This window comes from Ctenopharyngodon idella, chromosome 6, assembly GCF_019924925.1.
Source record: "Ctenopharyngodon idella isolate HZGC_01 chromosome 6, HZGC01, whole genome shotgun sequence".
NCBI classification, from domain to species: Eukaryota; Metazoa; Chordata; class Actinopteri; order Cypriniformes; family Xenocyprididae; genus Ctenopharyngodon; species Ctenopharyngodon idella.
In genome coordinates, this window is record NC_067225.1 from 2,047,269 (window position 1) to 2,067,716 (window position 20,448).

Consider the following 20,448-nt stretch of genomic DNA (forward strand, 5'->3'; position numbering starts at 1 on the left):
AGTGCAAAATGATATTAAAATTATGTGTAGAAGTAGTTGCTTTGTTTTAAGAAAGAATGTCCGGAAAAATTAATTTCATTGAAGTCATTCAGAGTAACCAATATAAAGGGACCATTTTGGATCAAGTCACGCCGTCAATATCATGTGACAGGATGTGATATCATTCAGACACCTGTAAAGGACCACATGGTCATGAAACAAAGTAGCTAACTCTCTCTTAACTATTTGGAAAAATTAATGTTTTTACTTGCTCATACGCATGTCCCGAAACATCAGGTCATTCAGTACAGCTGCTATAAAACATGGAAAATGTTGTAATATTTTAAAAACTTGTATTAAATATGAAATGTTTGACTGTCCTTTTGCTAGCTAGCTAGCAATCCAACTAGCTAGCTAGCTAGATATCAGTCTGTTAGCATTGTTTGAAAATATCATCATTCGGTATAACCAAAAGTGTCATTCGGTAAAACCAGAATTTTGGTTAAACCAAATGATTTTTTTTTTTTTTTTTGACAAATTTTGTCCATATTGTAAAAAATGACAAAAGCAGTGTTAAATTATTATAAAAGCCACAATCTCATTGTTAACACTTAATAAAACTTCAAAATTAATTATATCTCCATTATGTTTATTTTTACACTTTTAATAACCTTATTTTTTAGCTGATATTATTTCATGCTATTTTCCAGGAAGATATAAATAGTTGTTATTTTGAATGTTTGGTATGCATATGCATGTCTTATAAAGGTGTGAATCGCTCAGTCCTCCTTGGTTCTGAGGTATCAGGCAGAATAGTGATTTCATCCAAATCAATCTGAGGGTTATATAAAATGTTTGTCAGATTTGGCCCATGGGCCATCAGTTAAAGAACCATGATCTAAAGCAGTTAAAACCATATATTAAAACTGATGCTACAGTAAACCTGTATGGAAGATTATAGTAATGGGTAAAACATCAATTAATAATACAATGTTCATGCACATAAAACTAAACACCAATGGCACATTAATCCTGAATATCAGGATGTAATAAAATGTTGGGACTCACAATGTAAACGACTCATTCCAAGCCGGATTCAGGGAAGAACGGATTGTTTTTGTTTTCTGTTTTGTCTCATTTTTAGGGTCTGGAATCAACTTGAGCTTTACATATGGATCAGACAATCCATTCGGGTCCATTGGAATCATGTTCTTGCCTTCCCCAACTGCAACACAACAACATGCCAAATAAGAGAACAAATCAGCATTAAAAAATAGAAACGTAAATAAAATAGGGTAGGTGGTGTTGCTCATAAACTCTGAACTGTGACATAATATGAAGAACTGACTTATTACATATTATTACATACACATACACATTATAAAACATTCTAGATCAGGGTCATGCTGTCAGAACAGAAATGCAAATACAGATCATTGGTGTTATTTATTTGTTAAACCAATCTTATAAGCTACACCAAAATGTCCCTCAAAGGACAAGGATTTCAGATATTGCCATCTCTGTGGGGACATTTTGTCCCCAAAACGAAGGGGGACAAAATGAACCACACACACACACACACACACACACACACACACACACACACACACAAATGCATAAGACAACATGGAAATACCTGCAACATAATTCCTCTACTCAAATCCACAGAAAGGTTAGAATTTGAATATATATAAATGTCACAACCAGAAAGGCAAATGCAAACATGTGGTGTACCACTAAAATGTGTGACTATGAATACAATGAAACACAGGGGGCACAATAAAAAAATATATGTATCTATAAAATGAAAAAAATAATAAATACAGTACCTGTAAAAAGTTTGGAAACATTACATGTTTAATGTTTTGCTGTTTGAAAACAATTGAAACCGAAACTGCTTGTAGGACCGATCTGTTAGATACGGCCCTAGAAGAAGGGGATAGTCTATATGTTGACGGTTCATGTTGTAAACCATCAGATGGTGTATATTTATGTGGCTATGCAGTAGTTAGACTCCCTGACGAAGTGGTAGAAGCAGAATCACTACCATACAAATCAGCACAGGCAGTGGAACTAGTGGCACTAACGAGAGCTTGTGAACTTTCAAAAGATAAAATTGTCACAATTTATACAGATTCTAAGTAGCCTATGCGTACGGGGCAGTCCATGACTTTGACAAAACATGGAAACAAAGAGATATTAAGACAGCGAACGGAAAACCAATAGCGCATTTTGATTTGATAGGAGATTTAATTAATGCAGTGCTGCTGACGAGCAAAGTGGCCATAGTCAAGGTGAGGGGACATGCAGCAAGAGATAAGAGGTAATCAATTGGCCGATGCAGCTGCTAAAGAGGCTGCTAAAAAAATAAGCAAAAAGGCAATTTGAATTTGGGGAAGTTGCTATGATGGAATTATCAGAGACTCTGAAGGGACACTTGTGTTGCTTATACATCACTATCATGGTCTCTCACACACAATGCTGCAAAGACAGCCCAGGCAATTAATGCTTTGTATAGCATAGCAGATGTACACAAGACAACCAAATTGGTGTTAGATTCATGCTAAATCTGTGCAAAAACTAACATCCATCGACCTGTAAGTCATTCAGCTTTACCATTTCCAGAGGCTCCATTTGTTCAAACAGCATTTATTTGCATTTATTAAAATATTAAATTATTATTATTTATTAAAGCATTTATTATATAGAAATAAACAAGTAGAAAATAAATAAATACATAAATAAATAAATAGAAATCTTTTGTAACATTATTATAACGTCTTCACTGTCACTTTTGATCAATTTAATTTATCTTTAATGAATAAAAGTATTAATTTCTCTCTCTTTTAATCTTACCACAAATGTTTCAACAAAAAATGTTAAGCAGCAAACACTGTTTTCAACATTGATAATAATAATAATAATAATAATAATGTTTCTTAAGCAACAAATCAGCATATTAGAATGATTTCTGAAGGATCGTGTGACAATGAAGACTGGAGTAATGACGCTGAAAATTCAGCTATGCATCACAGGAACACATTACATTTTTAAATTTATTACAATAGAAAACAATTACTTTAAATTGTAATATTATTTGAATTTCACCGTATTGCTGTTTTTACTGTATTTTTTTTTTAATTAAATAAATGCAGCCTTGGTGAGCATAAAAGGACTTTTTTCAAAAACATTTTGACAGGTACTGTAAATAAATAGTGAAATAGTAAATGAAAATAGTGGATGATCTGTGGAGGGACTTTAGTGTGTGAAGTAGACACTGACAGATTACAACATCTAACACACTCTGTCTGAGAATGCAAATATCAACACTGACAACCTGAATGCCTGAATTGCCTAGGTTTGAAATCTAGAAGGCGCCCTACACTTTCAAGACACCATATGTCTTTGTGTATGCTTCTCTCTATTTTTATCCATCCATCCGTCCATCCATCCATCCATCCATCCATCTCAAAGCACTTCATTGGACACAATAATTAGACACAATAACACAATATAGAATAAAAATGCAACAAAAATAAAAATGTAAAAATATAATAATAAAATAAATCTGTTAACAAGAAAATACGCAGCTGCAAGACATGCTACTAACAGGATGTAAAGGTCCATATTTCTAAAGACATGGCATTCTAAAACAAATTTCTAACATTACATTTAAAAAGACCTGCTCTTGACTGAGAACTTTAATACATTAGCTTTATTAAGAATCAATGTATAATTTATACAGTGAAGTCTAGTGTTTTATTTTTATATTTGTTCATTTAATTTTTTACTTGAATGCTACTGTTAAATACACCTGCTGTAGCTGAAAAAATAAAGCATTTTATTAATTTCATTTGTATAATGTGTAGCCTATGTTTTTCTTCTTTTTTAATAACAAAGATAAAATAATGACAACGATTTTTATCTTCGCCACTTTGGCCTAAATGTCTGCCATTTTTTTATTTTTTTTTATTTTATATTTTGTTATTTTGTAAGGCTTTGTTTTTAAAATAGGGAAATTAGTTTGGCTGTAATGCTCAGTCACTTGCAAAATAATAAAAACAACATGAAGAATCGTGATAAAATCGTAAATCGTGATTTTCCTGAAAAAAATCGTGAAATGATATTTTTGCCATATCACCCACCCCTAGTCCATAGTATGCTTCAGTTTTTATTATGCTGAAACTATCAGGAGAAAACTATGGTATGAAAATGGAGGGTCAAGCCCACAAACAGACAATCAAGGAGGAAAAAAAAAAAAAAAGCTCTGTTTTCCTCCCTTTGGGCCATTTACTCTTGTCTTCCTCTAAGAGTAAATATTTTATAGCTTTTTAACTGCACTTCTCCTCAAGAGTCATGGTGTATGATGGATTATCTTCAACATAAAAATACACTACATGGCCAAATGTATATTATGTGCTTCCAAATATTATGCAACAGTTTGAGGAGGGCCTTTTTACAGAATAAAAGTGCCTGTACAGTGTCTACAAAGTAAAGTTAATGGGCCCACACATAATCCCAGGCCTGAAACCCTATTGAGCACCTTTGAGATGAACTGGAACAATGAGCCAGGCCCCATCACCCAACGTCAGTGTCTGACCTCCCTGATGCCTATATTTTAATTTTTAAAAGCATGGAAACAATCACTCTTCCATAACAACTTCCATTCTTTTTGGAAGCATTTCTACCTAGATGTTGTACAGGGATTTGCTGCCATCCAAAAATTAGAGCATCAGTGATTGGGGCATAGGCATTGGGGCCTGGTTCACAGTCACTGTTCCAATTATTTCTAAAGGTGTTCAATAGGATTCAGGTCTGAGCTTTCTGCAAGGCATTCAAGTTTTTCCATGCCAGACTACAGTATATGGACTTTAATATAGGGACATTGCCATGCTTAAATAGAAAAAGCACCCTCTCCAAACTACTGCGACAAAGTTGTAAATTCTGTTTAATTTCACTTTATGGCATTATACAAAAATTACTGGAATAGTAAAAACTATTAGTTTGTTGGTGCCGATAGCCTAGTGGTTAGTGTGCCGACATATGGAGCAAATGCGTTCATGGCGACCCGAGTTCGATTCCTGTCGCAAGGTCCCTTGCCGATCCTGCCCCCGTCTCTGCTCAATGCTTTCCTGTCTGCTCTCTACTGTCCTCTCCAAATAAAGGCACAAAAAGCCCATAAATATAACTTATAAAATTAAAAAAAAAAAAAAACTATTAGTTAACTATGCACTATATAGTACAGTGCATCCAGAAAGTATTTACAGCACTTCACTTGTTATGTTACAGCCTTTTTCCAAAAAGGATTAAATTCATTATTTTCCTCAAAATTCTGCAAACAATACCCCATAATGACAACATGAAAGAAGTTTATTTGAAATCTTTGCAAATTCATTAAAAAAAAAAAAAAAAAAAAAAAAAAAAAATCACATGTACGTAAGTATTCACAGCCTTTGCCATTACACTCAAAATTGAGCTCAGGTGCATCCTGTTTCCAGTGATCATCCTTGAGATGTTTCTACAACTTGATTGGAGTCCACCTGTGGTAAATTCAGTTGATTGGACATGATTTGGAAAGGCACACACCTGTCTATATAAGGTCTCACAGTTAACAGTGTATGTCAGAGCACAAACCAAGCCATGAAGTCCAAGGAATTGTCTGTAGACTTCCAAGACAGGATTTTATCGAGGCACAGATATGGGGAAGGGTACAGAAAACTTTCTGCAGCATTGAAGGTCCCAATGAGCACAGTGGCCTCCATCATCCATAAATGGAAGAAGTTTGGAACCACCAGGACTCTTCCTAGAGCGGGCCGCCCGGGCCAAACTGAGCAATCGGGGGAGAAGGGCCTTAGCCAGGGGTCACTCTGACAGAGCTCCAGCATTTCTCTGTGGAGAGAGGAGAGCCTTCCAGAAGAAGCACTCCACCAATCAGGCCTGTATGGCAGAGTGGCCAGACGGAAGCCACTCCTCAGTAAAAGGCACATGAAAGCCCGCCTGGAGGACTCTCAGACCATGAGAAACAAAATTCTCTGGTCTGATGAAACAAAGATTGAACTCTTTGGCCTGAATAGCAAGCGTCATGTCTGGAGGAAACCAGGCACCGCTCATCACCTGGCCAATACCATCCCTACAGTGAAGCATGGTGGTGGCAGCATCATGCTGTGGGGATGTTTTTCAGCAGCAGGAACTGGGAGACAAGTCAGGATCGAGGGAAAGATGAATGCAGCAATATACAGAGACATGCTTGATGAAAACCTGCTCCAGGGTGCTCTGGACCTCAGACTGGGGTGAAGGTTTATCTTTCAACAGGACAACGACCCTAAGCACACAGCCAAGATAACAAAGGAGTGGCTACGGGACAACTCTGTGAATGTCCTTGAGTGGCCCAGCCAGAGCCCAGACTTGAACCCAATTGAGTATCTCTGGAGAGATCTGAAAATGACTGTGCACCGACGCTACTCATCCAACCTGCTGGAGCTTAAGAGATCCTGCAAAGAAGAATGGGAGAAACTGCCTAAAAATAGGTCTGCCAAGCTTGTAGCATCATACTCAAAAAGACATGACGCTATAATTGGTGCTAAAGGTGCCGTTTTTGTGAATGAATGATGACTTACTAGCCGTTGCTCTGGTCTTCGTTAACAGCCGCTAGCGGCACCTGCTTGTGAGGATGACTAACAGCAGATGGAGATCATGCATTGTAAAAGATCACTTTACAAGATCACAGCGAATTTGTAAAGTGAAATAAAAAGGGCCGAAAATTGCCTGTTGAATATTTTAGGTTGTATTTTTAAACAGACTGAATATGTTGGAAGTGAAATCTGAAAGGTGAATATGAACCTTTGAATTTTTAATAATGAAAATGTGTTTTGAACTGAAATATTCACAGCTTGAATATACAACCACGTTGAATTTTAGCCCATAAAAATGCAAGCCCTAAAAATACAATGTATTAAAATGCAAGCATGGCTAATGCAATGCATATTTTTCAGTTAGTGCAATTCAACAAGCTTTTTACTTCAAAAACATATGGCATAAATAAACTTCCATAGTATAACTTTATTTATGATGCACTTTAAGCTTTACAACTTTGCAGTCTGTTTACATTCACATACAACTACATTACATACTGCATGAAAGGTAATTTTCAAAAATCCATAATATGGGCACTTTAAGAGCCTGATAAACTGTTAAGGAATAGGAATTTTCAATTTAAGAAAATTTTAAGTAAAGTTAGTTTGACTTTCCATGGTACTTTGAATTAGAACATTCTGTCAAACTGATAAGGTTCCAGGTGCTTAATTACTATAAAATACATTATATAACCTAGTTAACCTAGTGCAGTTATGTTACCAACCAACTATGGCCACGTTCACACTGTCAGATTTTGGGATTGACAACCGCATTTACTTACAGGTGCGAGTCTTGAAATGTCTCGTTCACACAGCAACTCACAGGAGCGTCTGAAACACTGCCAGTATGAACGTGCAACGAGTGCCAAGCCCGTATTCTCTTACTAGTGACCATAACGACAGTGACCAACATAATATTAAAGATGGCGAAACTGAAAAGTATTATCACTTTTGACATGACAAGAGACTAATTTAACCGCGAGTTCATCCATCAAAACTTCATTAACCAACAGCAGCATGTAAACACACGCTAGCCAGAGTCCCAGTCTGCTAAATGTGACTATAAGGCATGAAGACATGAAGCTGCTTTGAAACACTGTGAAAAGCACTATAAAAATAAATTTGACTTGACTTATCAATATAGACATAACACACCACATCATCATCATCACTAACAAAAACATACACATATGCATACACATACTAATAACAAAAAATGCACATATGCACATGCCAACAAGCAAACGCTGTCCTATATGTACAAGTGGTTATGTGTGCACACTCAAACAGTGAGTGTGAATGCAGCCTGTGATCTATTCTTGAACTCATCGGTCTGACATTCTGCTAATGGCATTTTCTTCTTCAGCCAGTGAACGTCACACAGACTAAATCACACTGCAGCTGTGTGTGTGTGTGTGTGTGTGTGTGTAGTTAGCTGGCATGCTGTAATCAGGCTGATTGTGCAGGTGCAGCTCCAGAGCTAGACTGTGTGTGGATCTAAAGACGGAGCCTTCAGGCTCTTCAACTGACAGCACTGTTATAATACTGGAGTTCAATTCAGCTGTAGAAATGCTATGCACAGCTAATGTAATGTTTAATGTAACAGAGTTGTGACATCACAACACAGAGTATCTCAGCAGCAGCATCTGGAATTATCCATATTATCCTTGAAAAAAAAATACAAAGCTCATCTACAAATAGATTCTAGATGTTTAGGTTTGACACTAGCCACAGCCTCAAACAGCATACCATATTTACTTAATATTTACTTTATACCATTTCAGAAATCTTTTTTGACACATAATATGTGGAACAAAATAACTGTTCTGATTCTATAACTGATTTTATATACAATATTACATAAGATGTCAGTTAGTGTCTAACTCTCAGTATAATTCATTCGTACAGAGTACAAGTACAGAGTACAAGTACAGAAAAAAAGTCTGTTCAAGTACAGAAAAAAATCTTGAAAATATCTTGGAAAATGCAAATGCAAATATGTATTCAAACAATGTCACTGTGGCAGTTCAGGTGACCAGGGCGGAGCCGGCAGTTCAGGAGACCAAGGAGGATGGGCCTTCGTGGCCTTCTCCCGGACCCCAGGCTCAGCCACTATGGCCACGGGCATATTGGACTCAGGGGCTAGAGCTTACACTGGAGTGGACTCCGGGGCTGGAGCCAACACTGGAGTGGACTCAGGGGCTGGTGAGGATCTGCGTGTGGCCCAGACACACATAAATGTTATAGCCATTATGGAGAGTTCAATGCTCTCTGGGCTGAAGCGGACACTAGAGAGCATTCTGGAGTTGACTCTGGAAAACATACTGGAGCGGATTCTGTACCATTTTCAGGGGCTGGAGCCATCACTGGACTCTGGTCAGGGGCTGGAGCCATCACTGGAATCATACTGACCACTTGTATTGGCAATGCTGCTATCTCTGGATCTGGAGACATTGTGACCATTTCAATTGGCAGTGCTGTGAAATACATCTTGCTGTAATGGTTCGTCCTTCTGTCACGGTTTGGTTGAGTGACCAAAGCGCACAACAGAGAATGAACTGAAGTAGAATTTAATAGCAAACTTGGAAAATAACAAGGAATAAACACAACCAAACGCTATCTCAAACAAGGACAAATGGAGAACAGGTGAAAACACAGGGTATATAAGCACATGGCAAACAAAGAGAACTAATGAGATGATTAACAAGACACACCTGAACTGAATGCTCAAATTAATTAGGGACCATGATGACAAACTGGCTGGGAATGTGGGAAGACAGAACCAATATACACACTAGAAACAACACAATGAAAACTGAATGAACACAGAACATACATGTGACAGTCACACTGTGTGCGCACAATTAACGTTTACATTAAATATGTTTATTAGTCATTTCAATTTTTCTTTTATCTCAACTGTTAAAACTAATCTGGATTCTGTTCATATTTTTGGAGATGATTTTTGCTTTTCTCCATTTTCCTTTTTTGATGTCCAAAATTTTAACGCATCCCTAAATAAGAACAAGAGTGTATTGGGATGGAACATGTATAATTACATTAAGAAATCATAGTAACGCAATATCAAGGGATGCAATTTCAAGGGAACTTTGGGTACGTAACCCTGCTGGGGTCTCAGGATCATGTGAGAGTATGTAGGACCGAACTCAAGGCACGTTTCATTGACAGAGAATGCCTGCAGGTCCCCAACATTCTTAATGTAAGTGAGCCTGGTCAGGAGAGCCATCTTTAAAGAGAGGGTACTTAACTCTACTGACTCCAAGGGTTCAAAAGGAGCTCCCTGTAGGCCCAGCAAGGCTACAGAGAGATTCAATGATGGAATTAGGTGTGGCCTAGGAGGATTTAACTTCCTGGCACCTCTGAGGAACCTGATTATCAGGTTGTAGTTCCCTAAAGACTTATCATCCACCAGAGACGTTCACAAGTCTTTTATCTGGAGTCCGAGTCAAGTCTGAAGTCTTTAAGCTGGAGTACGAGTCAAGTCTGAAGTCTTTATCACTGGAGTCTTTTGTCACAAGACCGGGTCGAGTCTCGAGTCTCACTAAATTTATTTATTTTTTTTAAATCTCATACTCAAATCCTATTTTTTTTCCTATTTGTATTATATAGACAAAATAATATGATCTTTCTATCTGTTTTGTTTGAAATTAAGGTCCTATGATGTAAGGGATAATGTACATCCAGCTTGTTACTTTATAATCCATTACAATGTACAAAACAATCGCCCTGGCAACAAGAGTAGTCATTTTCAATACAGTCGCTAAGTGGACGCAAGATGGCGCCAGTGAGTCACGGTTTGTTAACAGCAGTATGTTATACAGCTTCGTTGTTATTGACGACAGTCATTATCAGAAAATATCAAACCTCGGAATGTTTAAGTCAATAGAAAACTGTACGCATGCTGATTGCGATACGTTAAAATATTAGCTTTAAGTAATAAATGGATTAACATCTATTTTTATCTCTCTTATGGACACATTCTGTGGGAAAACAATTAAATGTTAATAAACCCAAACGAAAAAACATATGGCATGGTGGCTCCCGTCATGTTTCATGGGACTTTTATGACATTTCGTTTACAAGTTTACGCGCAATACACGGACATACGTAATCAAATTCTATGACAAGAGTCCGATCTACCACGACACATAGGGAAATATATGTGACGCAGATATTATAAAACATCAGTAAACAACCTGGCATACACATAACACATTATCAATATATGTTTTCACATCCGTTAAATGATTGTTAGGCTGCATAAAATAGGTCAGCCGGAACCAGGAACACTTCCTATAACACCAGATGTACTTGTTACATCAGAAGAAGAATGGCATCTACGCTAATATTAGTCTCTCTGTTTATCCCGAGGTTTACCGTAGTCAGCTGGATCCGGGCCGTATCCAGATCAGATGGAGGACCTGTGCCTAGACACGATGACAACGCAGCCCTGAAGTGTCAGCAATCGGATTTATGACCTGTAACGCTGCCTGAATCATAATCATGCACTGTTCGCTGTTGGCCAGAGGAGAACTGGCTCCCCGACTGAGCCTGGTTTCTCCCAAGGTTTTTTTCTCCATTTTTGTTGCCTGTTGGTTAATTGATGTCAACTGTTGGAGTTTGGGTTCCTCGCCGCTGTTGCCTTTGGCTTGCTTAGTTGGGGACACTTGATATTCAACAATGTTTTTGATCTGCCTGCATTGACACCATTGTATGCAAACAGAACTGAGCTGGACGATGACATCACTGTTTTCTCCAGTGCTGATATATAGATAAATTACCTAAATTAATAACTCTTGATTTTTACAATGGAATGAATCCATACTGAATTTATTTAAGCTGGACAATGACACCATTTTCTTTAACAGCTGCTATGCATCCAAAATTATTTGCCAGTTATCACTGTAAAGCTGCTTTGACACAATCTGCATTGTAAAAAGCGCCATATAAATAAAGGAGACTTGACTTGACACGACACGCTAAAGGAGCAGGAGGTCCATGGGAACTGGCCCAGTGGAAATGCTCACACTGTAACCATTAGGTCTCCCAGAGTGTCAATCATATTCACAGCTCTGCTTTGTGTAGAGGGCACTCAACAGAGGGCACTCAACCTTACACGAGGAAGTAAAGTTGCGAGCGCAGTGTTGACATGGTCATGTTCTCACAATGAGGACATGAACCATCCTCGATAGTGGCCGTCAGATGAGGACAGGAAATGACCGCATCTAGAAACACACGTACGGAAATGCATCTTTAAAAAAGACATTTTGCTCCATTTTGCTCTTTATGCTGAAGTGCCCAGGAGGGAATCGCTGCACTTATCCTTGCAAAACACAGACAAAACACCGCTGGATGCACAGTAGACCACCAGCAAGAGGGCTTCCTTCTTGTAAAGACGAATGGAACAGCGATCATTCAAAAGAACAACCACTCGACGCTGAAGCAGAAATCTAAATGAATGGATGCGTGCCACCATCTTATATACCTGTATGTGCGGGAGTGGCTGGGCATGCAAATTCCATTCACCAATTCCATTGGCCATTTTTCTAAAACTCAGAGGTGATTGGGGCTCCCAAGTAAGACTCCATTTGTCAGTCTCTCGACATAGTGTGGAACGTGTGTCACGGTCCTACCGTGTAAAGAAGACGAGGGATGCAGGATACAAATAACATTAAAGTTTACTGGAGAATAACAGGTAGCAAACAGCATGACCACATTCAATAATCGACACAGGATGAACAGAACAGGGAGTATAAATACACAGAGTGATGAGGGAGCTAAACAGGCACAGGTGGAGTAAGGTAAACTAATCAGGGACTAACAAGAACAGGTGCAGACAATGCAGAACATTACGCGCCCCTTGGATAGGCACGTCCTCACGCCGTAATGACGACAGAGAAGAGGGCGTGTAGATGAGGCGGAGGCTTACGCCGGTTTCACACCGCAAGCATCAGCGTGAACTGCAGCTGCAGAGACGCGTGAGTATTCACACTGGAAGCATTTGTACAGCATCACAGCAGAGGCTCCAAGCTGCATATAAAGTGAGCATTTCTTTACAAAGACAACTATAAATTTGTTTTTATAAGTTGGTCATTTATTAACTTGATAGTCTTGAAAGTTTGTTAACATGGGGAGGTGTACAACACTCACAACACTCGCAATGGGAACTTCGACATCCGGTGTGTGAGGTCTGAAAACACGCTCTGATGACGGAAGTGATCTCTCACGCTTACACTTCAATGAGTGCGAGAGATCACTTCCGTTGTCAGAGCGCGTTCAGACCTCACACACCGGATGCTCAAGGCAGCTGGACATAGTGGTGTATTAGAGGTAAAAAATGATATAAATACTGTTCGGTTTCTCGCACAAACCGATCTTTTCATGTCTTAGGACATGAATGTGTCGTCACGAGCCGCAGGGTTTAATTTGGATTTGTCTGTGCATGTTTTTTTTTACTCTCATAGACGAAGTTCCCATTGCCATGCATTATACGACTGACAGACCGCAACGGTTGGAGTTAAAAATCATCATTTTGTGTTCTACTGAATAAAAACAAAGTCACCTACATCTTGGATGCCCTGGGGGTAAGCAGATAAACATCAAATTTTCATTTTTGGGTGAACTATCCCTTTAAAAAGAAGTTTAAATGAGTAAATTTTCTATAAATATTTTTTTATATTAATTTTCTTTCCTGACATAATCCAATTCTTGTTAACTCTTTCGCACGTAAGTTTAGAATATCCTGACTGGAGCCCCCAGCCTGAGTTTTTTAAGGCGTTATTTAGAACGTATCACTTTATTGTTTCCATGGTGACGAGTCATTGCTTGTCACGTAACACACTGCAGTGCTGTATGACTGATGGTCTGCTTTTATTTCATTTTTCTTTTTTATTCAAAATATTCACAAATTTGTTAACTATAGCATGAAATTTCTGATATTCCAATCGTCAAATATGTGCAAGTGGATGTGTTTTGCTGTTTAAACACCTTTTTAACGATCACGTTAGTTGAGATACATGCGTGATGGGTGCCATCATGTTAGTTGGCGCCGCACTACAGAGAATCGGATATGTTGGATTTACAACATGTGAATTTATCCACTTCTCCCGAAATACATGAAAGTAAGTGAGTCGGTGAACTGGGGAAGAATAGAGTAAACTTTAAAGTTACTTACACAATGTGTATCTGATATGAATAAAAAGTGTTGTCTAATTATAATGGAAAGGATTGTTATTGCCGCTTCTATAGACATTAGTGTGTATTTTATAAACTCTAAATGTATTGTTTTGCTAGTACTCATCTGTATCTAAATGTCTGAAACCTAAAATAAACATTATATGGTTGAAAACACTGCATATTTGTGATATGAAAAGCGCTGACCGCGTCCGGCTCTAGCTTGGCGCCAGCACATTTGAATTTGGCAGTTGATCACGTGATGCGCTGAACGTTCTAATCACACCGGTGTGATCGTACGCTCCAGGGACCAGTCAAGACTGATCACACCGGTGTGATCGTACGCGTCAAAGGGTTAAAACACACTAGATATGCTTATTCTGTGCATTTTGAGCACTTTTTGTGTGAAATCATATTTATTTTGTCCATCAAAGGTGTACTTTCACATTAATTGAGCATTAGCAGCGCAGCAAAAATAGACCCAGCGCCGAAACGATCACGGCACTGCTGCTTCTGCTCCTGCTACGCACTGCCGCGCAGCCTCTGCGTGCGGTGTGAAAGCTCTCATCTGTTAACATGGGCGCCGGAAAAAAATACGCGCTGCTTACACGCTGCTTATGCTCTGCTGACGCATGCGGTGTGAAACCGGCCTTAGGTGGAGGGCGTGGAGCTGGTGACGGATGATGACGTGGAAGAGTCGGCAATATGGTGGACCATGGTGGAGCTGAAGGTGGGAGGAGCCAGGGTGGAGACCTGAGTGACGGGTTGGGCAGAATCCAAGGTCCGGACAACGGAGGCGGAACCGTGGTGAAGATATGAACCGGCGTAGTAGAGAGGTTGACAGACCGGGGCGAATCCGAAGTGCTGGAAGCCTGGAGCCCAGCTGCTGACTCACGTGACTGAGACGTCGACGGGGATCCGGCTGACCGGGGCGACAATGTGGTGAGAGAGGGCGACAGGGAAGGCAGAGGAAGGGATGAGTCCGATGATGATGTAGGGGTGCAGGGTGTACTCGTCGCCGGAACCTCAGAAAACCGTGTCAGCAGCTAGGCGTCGACCGCCGAAGGCCGACCTGGAGTCCCGATGGAACCCAGTGGAGTCTCCGGGCAGACGGGCCACGGCAGTGACGAAGGAGTGGTGAGGCAAGGTGCAGGTGACGCGCTGGTGTTGGAGAGGCCCGAGGCAGGTAAGCTGCACGGAGCTAGCAGCGGTGGCAGAGGCAAGGAGCTTGAAGACACCAGGGCTGCCGACGGATCCAAGAGACCGGCCGAAACCAGCGATGGAAGCGGTAACACGATATTAGGGTGGGAAGAGGGCAGAAGAAGGTCTCCGGACGGAACCGTTGAAGAGACTGATTATACAAGAGTGGGGACTTGGGTGGAAATAGGATTCGCCGACCACAGATCTATTAGGTCAATGTCCACTCCTGGCTCTGCGATGGACTGATCCGCCTGCCAGATACCCCAGCCACCATCAGTTCTCCGGGCGAAGAAGGTGGTGCAGTGCGGGTGATTCCATCTTCTTATAAATATATACTTGTTTAGAGGGCCAATTATTCTGTCACGGTCCTACCGTGTAAAGAAGATGAGGGATGCAGGATACAAATAACACTAAAGTTTACTGGAGAATAACAGGTAGCAAACAGCATGACCACATTCAATAACCGACACAGGATGAACAGAACAGGGAGTATAAATACACAGAGTGATGAGGGAGCTAAACAGGCACAGGTGGAGGAAGGTAAACTAATCAGGAACTAACGAGAACAGGTGCAGACAATACAGGACATCATGGTGACAAAGTGACTGACAGATAGGGAATTAGAATTATAGGCTACACATTTTTGTAGGCTTTATGTCAATGTTGTGATTACATTATTTAATATTTGTCACAAGTAAGAAACCTTTAAATGTACACTTATTAATTAGAAACACTTTCCAGTGCTTTGTTATTCATTATCTGTCATTTTTATTAGTAGTATGTTTAGGCTATTTTTTTAATTGATACTTTATGTCAAACATTGTAAATATTTGCACTTGAAGATGCTGGCCGACAGCGTTTATATTTTTCCATTCTTAGTGATGCTTAGGATAAGAGACAGTTAAGTATTATGGTCAAGTGTTTGGTTTAATAAATAATGGCAAGTTGCAACATTACAATAAATTTGAACATTTCAGTGAAGACTCTGTTGCAGCTGACAAAAACTTCTGAAGGTTCTCAATATATCTGTTGCAAGCAGTTTTTGTCAGGCAATCGCAACAGAAAGTCACAATCGCCTGAAGAAGTTTCATCCTTAACATGCTAAATTATCATTTTGTGAGTCATTCAAGAAACTGAGATGACAGACAGTAATAACCATAGCAACGGACGAAAAACATCAAATTTCAAAATAGATCTGTGTATTAAACAAATCGATGCTGGCTGAATATGTTTAGTATAGATTTAAAAACCCTCTAAAGATTTTTGGTCCTATTGACTGTGATTAGATACATATAAATCTGTATAGGCCTATTTGTTTTAATAATTATTACCCTCAGTTAATAAGTAGATGAACTACTTAAAGGATAATCATTAAAACCAAAACAAAAATGACTGAAAGTCACTTGAAAACTGAAAATAACACAAAAATAAATGTAATTTAAAGAACCAATGCTATAATAAATCTGCTTAAGTTTATCATTTTTCCCCAATATATTACACTTTTTTTTTTAAGGTTTACATTAAATCTCGGAACAGTTTTAAGCTGCTCATTTATTACAGGTTTGCATATAAAATTTAGTGTTTGTATTCCCTGTGTCCGATTTGATGTAAAATGAGGAGTACAGATTTGTATTCTTATTCTTGCGACATTTTTACATTTGTATTGCCAAAAAAAAATGTCAGCATTACTGCTTACTATTAAAACATTGCACAATGGAAAAAAAGCAACATAACATAAATGAAGAACAGAAGTTTTGTCGGGTCTCTCTCGCTCAGGCAAAATGTTTCAGGGAAGCACTGCATATTATATTGTAGGCTATATAATACCGTATATGCCCTTAAGTGTCATCCACACCAATTGCAAAAACCAATCAAATGATTTAGCTTTTGTTCTTTAAAAGGAACTGGATGCCCTGTTGAGTTCATCTTACTGTATTCATATTTGTTTCTATAGTTAGCAGGGGCGCTTACCTCAACAGTTCATGTTTACATAATATAAGATTGTTGACAATCATAACACACTGATATTATAGTATAATTTTATAAACTAATATTTATAACTTAATAAAATACAGATGGATACATTGAGACATTTATCCTGAAACTGACTTTATCTATGCCTGCTCTGTAAGTTTAAAACACTCATCATCCAGTAGCCGACACTCTCCGTATAAAAGAGCGGCGATTTACCTTTGTATTGTCCACCCCCACCATGAAGCTACTGAACTGTTCCAACCCCCCATATCTGTTAGGAGGCGATCAAGCATCTGAGGCAGACTACTAAAAACAAAGAGATATTCACAGGAAAAAAACGGACTTAATATGATTAAAGCATAGATAATGAAGGAATTAAATCATATACATCTTGCAGTACTTTGTCATTAAAGTTTAATATAATTGTTAAATATTTCATTATTTAAATGACTGAAAAGTTCAATCAGAGTCAGATGCTTTGCTTTGTCAAATGATTTCTGCTTCATTTTACTAGGTAGGCTATTTTTTCCCAAGCAAAAAATAGAATGGTACTTCCCGCTCTTCAGGTTCTATGTCAACCTGCAGACACTTCAAACACTTTTTTGTTGCCATCAACAATACTGTCAACCTAATAATTAAATTCCACAGGGATCCATGGGATCTTTACAACCATGTTTTAAATTCTTTCTGAATAGCAAACCTCAAAGTCTTTTCCAGAACTGCTTTTTGTTAATATTCTGATTGAAATGTAAATTTAGTCACACTGTTGTATAATATGTTTTGCTTAGAGTAAAATGGACATGCATGGTAATTCTATGTAAATTTAAGCAAAAATGGTGTAAAATAAATCAATGTTTTAAGAACTACAGGACACACAAATCTCTGCAATAATCGAGAGAGAGAGAGAGAGAGAGAGAGAGAGAGAGAGAGAGAGAGAAAGAGAGAAAGAGAGAGAGAAAGAGAGAAAAGCAACCAAGAGAACATGCGAGAAAGAATCACTCTTCATTCGTCTCATTTCACAAAAAAAACAAAAAAAAAAACAGTTATGCACATGTTTTTAAAGTGATAGTTCTGGTACTGACTGTGAGATATGATGGTCTAGTGGTGTATTTCTTTTTTATTATTATTATAGTGCAAGGGGGCTGTATTCATATCCTGATTTATATATAGGCTATTTTTTTTTTTTACTCCACTGCCAGTGATTGCTGCATTTTGTGGAAAACAGCAGATTTTAGTTTATGTTTCATGGGGAAAACCCAACATCACATAAAAATAATTGTTATTTATAATAAAAACTAACATTTTCATTGTAATAATAACTACGTCTTTTTGAATTCATTCTGAATTATGAACTAAAGCACGATCATACATTATTAACGTCTTTACTGACGCTAATAGTCCTCCATCTTACATGCTATTCTATATTGGGAAATTAAACCATCAGTTTTGGACACCGCAAGTCTAAACTGCACCTTATCTTTGTGTTTGGAAGCAAATTTGTTTTTGAATTAGGTGTTGTTCTCTGTAGTCATTCAGAAATGCTTTACATCTGCTACACAGAATCTCTGGATCAGCCGATCTGCAAAAGTCATCTTCAAAAAAGGCTGAAATGTAAATGGATAATATCTCATTAAATAATGAAACTCTTAGGTTGTGTTGGCTAATTAATATTTTCCCCCCAAAGCACACGCATGCCAAAACTTCTGCACGAATCACACAAATAACTAAATGATTTTGGCTTCAAAACAAAATATGTATTCCTAATTTTACATTAGATCACATAGGGAATTCAAACAATCATCTCTATATGCAAACCTGCAAAAATTAATAAGTTTAACTGTTCTTAAACTTGTTCTTAGGCCTAGGGTTACATTTAAAAAGTGTAGGCCAATTTATGGAGCCCAGTGCATGAAGCCCGGGATACACTGCACGATTTTTGGCTGTCCCAGACGAAAGATTGCCATTGTGAAACAATCGTGGCGATTTCTGTGATCGTGGCTCTTAGTCGGTGGTCTTATGTCATACAGTGAGAGAGGTTCAAAGTTGGCCATTTTCCTGATCTTGCGACCAAAGATCATTTTCTGACAGTGTCAGAAATTCAGCATGATCAACGCAAAGTGTGTTTGCTGCTACGACCTGTACTTGCCTACGTCTACTGACCAGCCAATAAAAAGGCGACATGAAATCAACATGACAAAAAAACTTAAAACAGCTTACTTCAAGTTCTTTTCCCTTCTTATTTTGCAGCTTCCTTTTTTATTTTCAGCCCACATAAAATCTACAGCTGCCAAAGTGTGATTCAACATGGTATTTTTGTTAACCACTAGCGCATGCTGATGACGTTTTATTCTTCTATAGAAACTTGCATCGTAGCCTACGAGTCAATAGGTGTCATCATCGTACAGTTTACATGCATGTCGTGCCCAAGTTCAATGGATCCATGTCGCACAGTGTGATTTGTAATGATCTTAAAGGATTGCAAAAATCATGCAGTGTATCCCGGGCTTTGGGGGAAAAAGATATCAACTCACAAGCATGTTTTATTAATCATTCACTTCAGTTGAAACATGAGGACATTTTGTTATGCTTATATGTTCCTGCATTTTAACTCCATTGTTTTAATTAAATTGTGGCTAACTTTTAGCTTTAATATTCTTACATTAAAAGGCTACAAAGGAACGATTTAATAAAAAGTGATGAACAATTTCTTAATTCATTTACACTATTTTTCTGCATGTAGTGTGCACGGCTCTGTGTTGTATGGGAATAGATGCTTCAAAAAGGACATATAACGAATATGTGTGAACTGTTGAAATACATCAGTAAATTATTAAATGTAGTTTTATTTGTAAATAATTTCATCACAATTTCGATAAATTAAAAAAATCTGTGTGTTAGAAAACTAGGCTATATCACTTGTTCCCATTTAGAGTAATCCACCTTGTAATGAGGCAGCTCACTGAAGGTGTGTTGATTAGAACCTATGAGCAGTTTTACTGGATAAGATACAAAGTGAACAAAACAATGACTTGACTTGACTACATGAACAAAACATGAACGTAGCAATATCACCAACAGCGGTTACACAAACAATACAAGACAAGAGAAAATGAAAATGAAAAATGAGGGCTATATATACACAAAGACTGATGACTTAACAAGGGATACCTGTGCACAATCGAACAATGAACCAATGAGAACAAGACACATAGATAAGAGAACCAATCAGAACAAGACACATGAACAGGGGAAGCACATGACAGGATCACATGAGGAGCAGGGGAAACACATGACAAACAGGAAATATGACCATAAATAATAGTAGGCTACTATACAGTAAAAAGTAAGCACACTTCGTGTCCTGCCGTCACTGTAATATTTCATTGTAACAGAAGTCAAATAGCTGGGACATTAAGCATTTATGATACCACAATTTATGATATCACAATTCCAGCCTAACTGAGCAATG

General features: G+C 38.3%; 1 protein-coding gene across 1 annotated transcript in view; it reads right to left on the bottom strand.

Annotated features, from left to right (window-relative positions):
• prkcaa (protein kinase C, alpha, a) overlaps positions 1–20,448 on the bottom strand; it is a 146,966-nt gene that overhangs the window by 44,563 nt on the left and 81,955 nt on the right. The window contains exon 6 of the mRNA XM_051897540.1: positions 1,048–1,204. Coding sequence (XP_051753500.1) covers positions 1,048–1,204 — 157 coding nt within the window. The remainder of the gene's footprint in view (positions 1–1,047; positions 1,205–20,448) is intronic.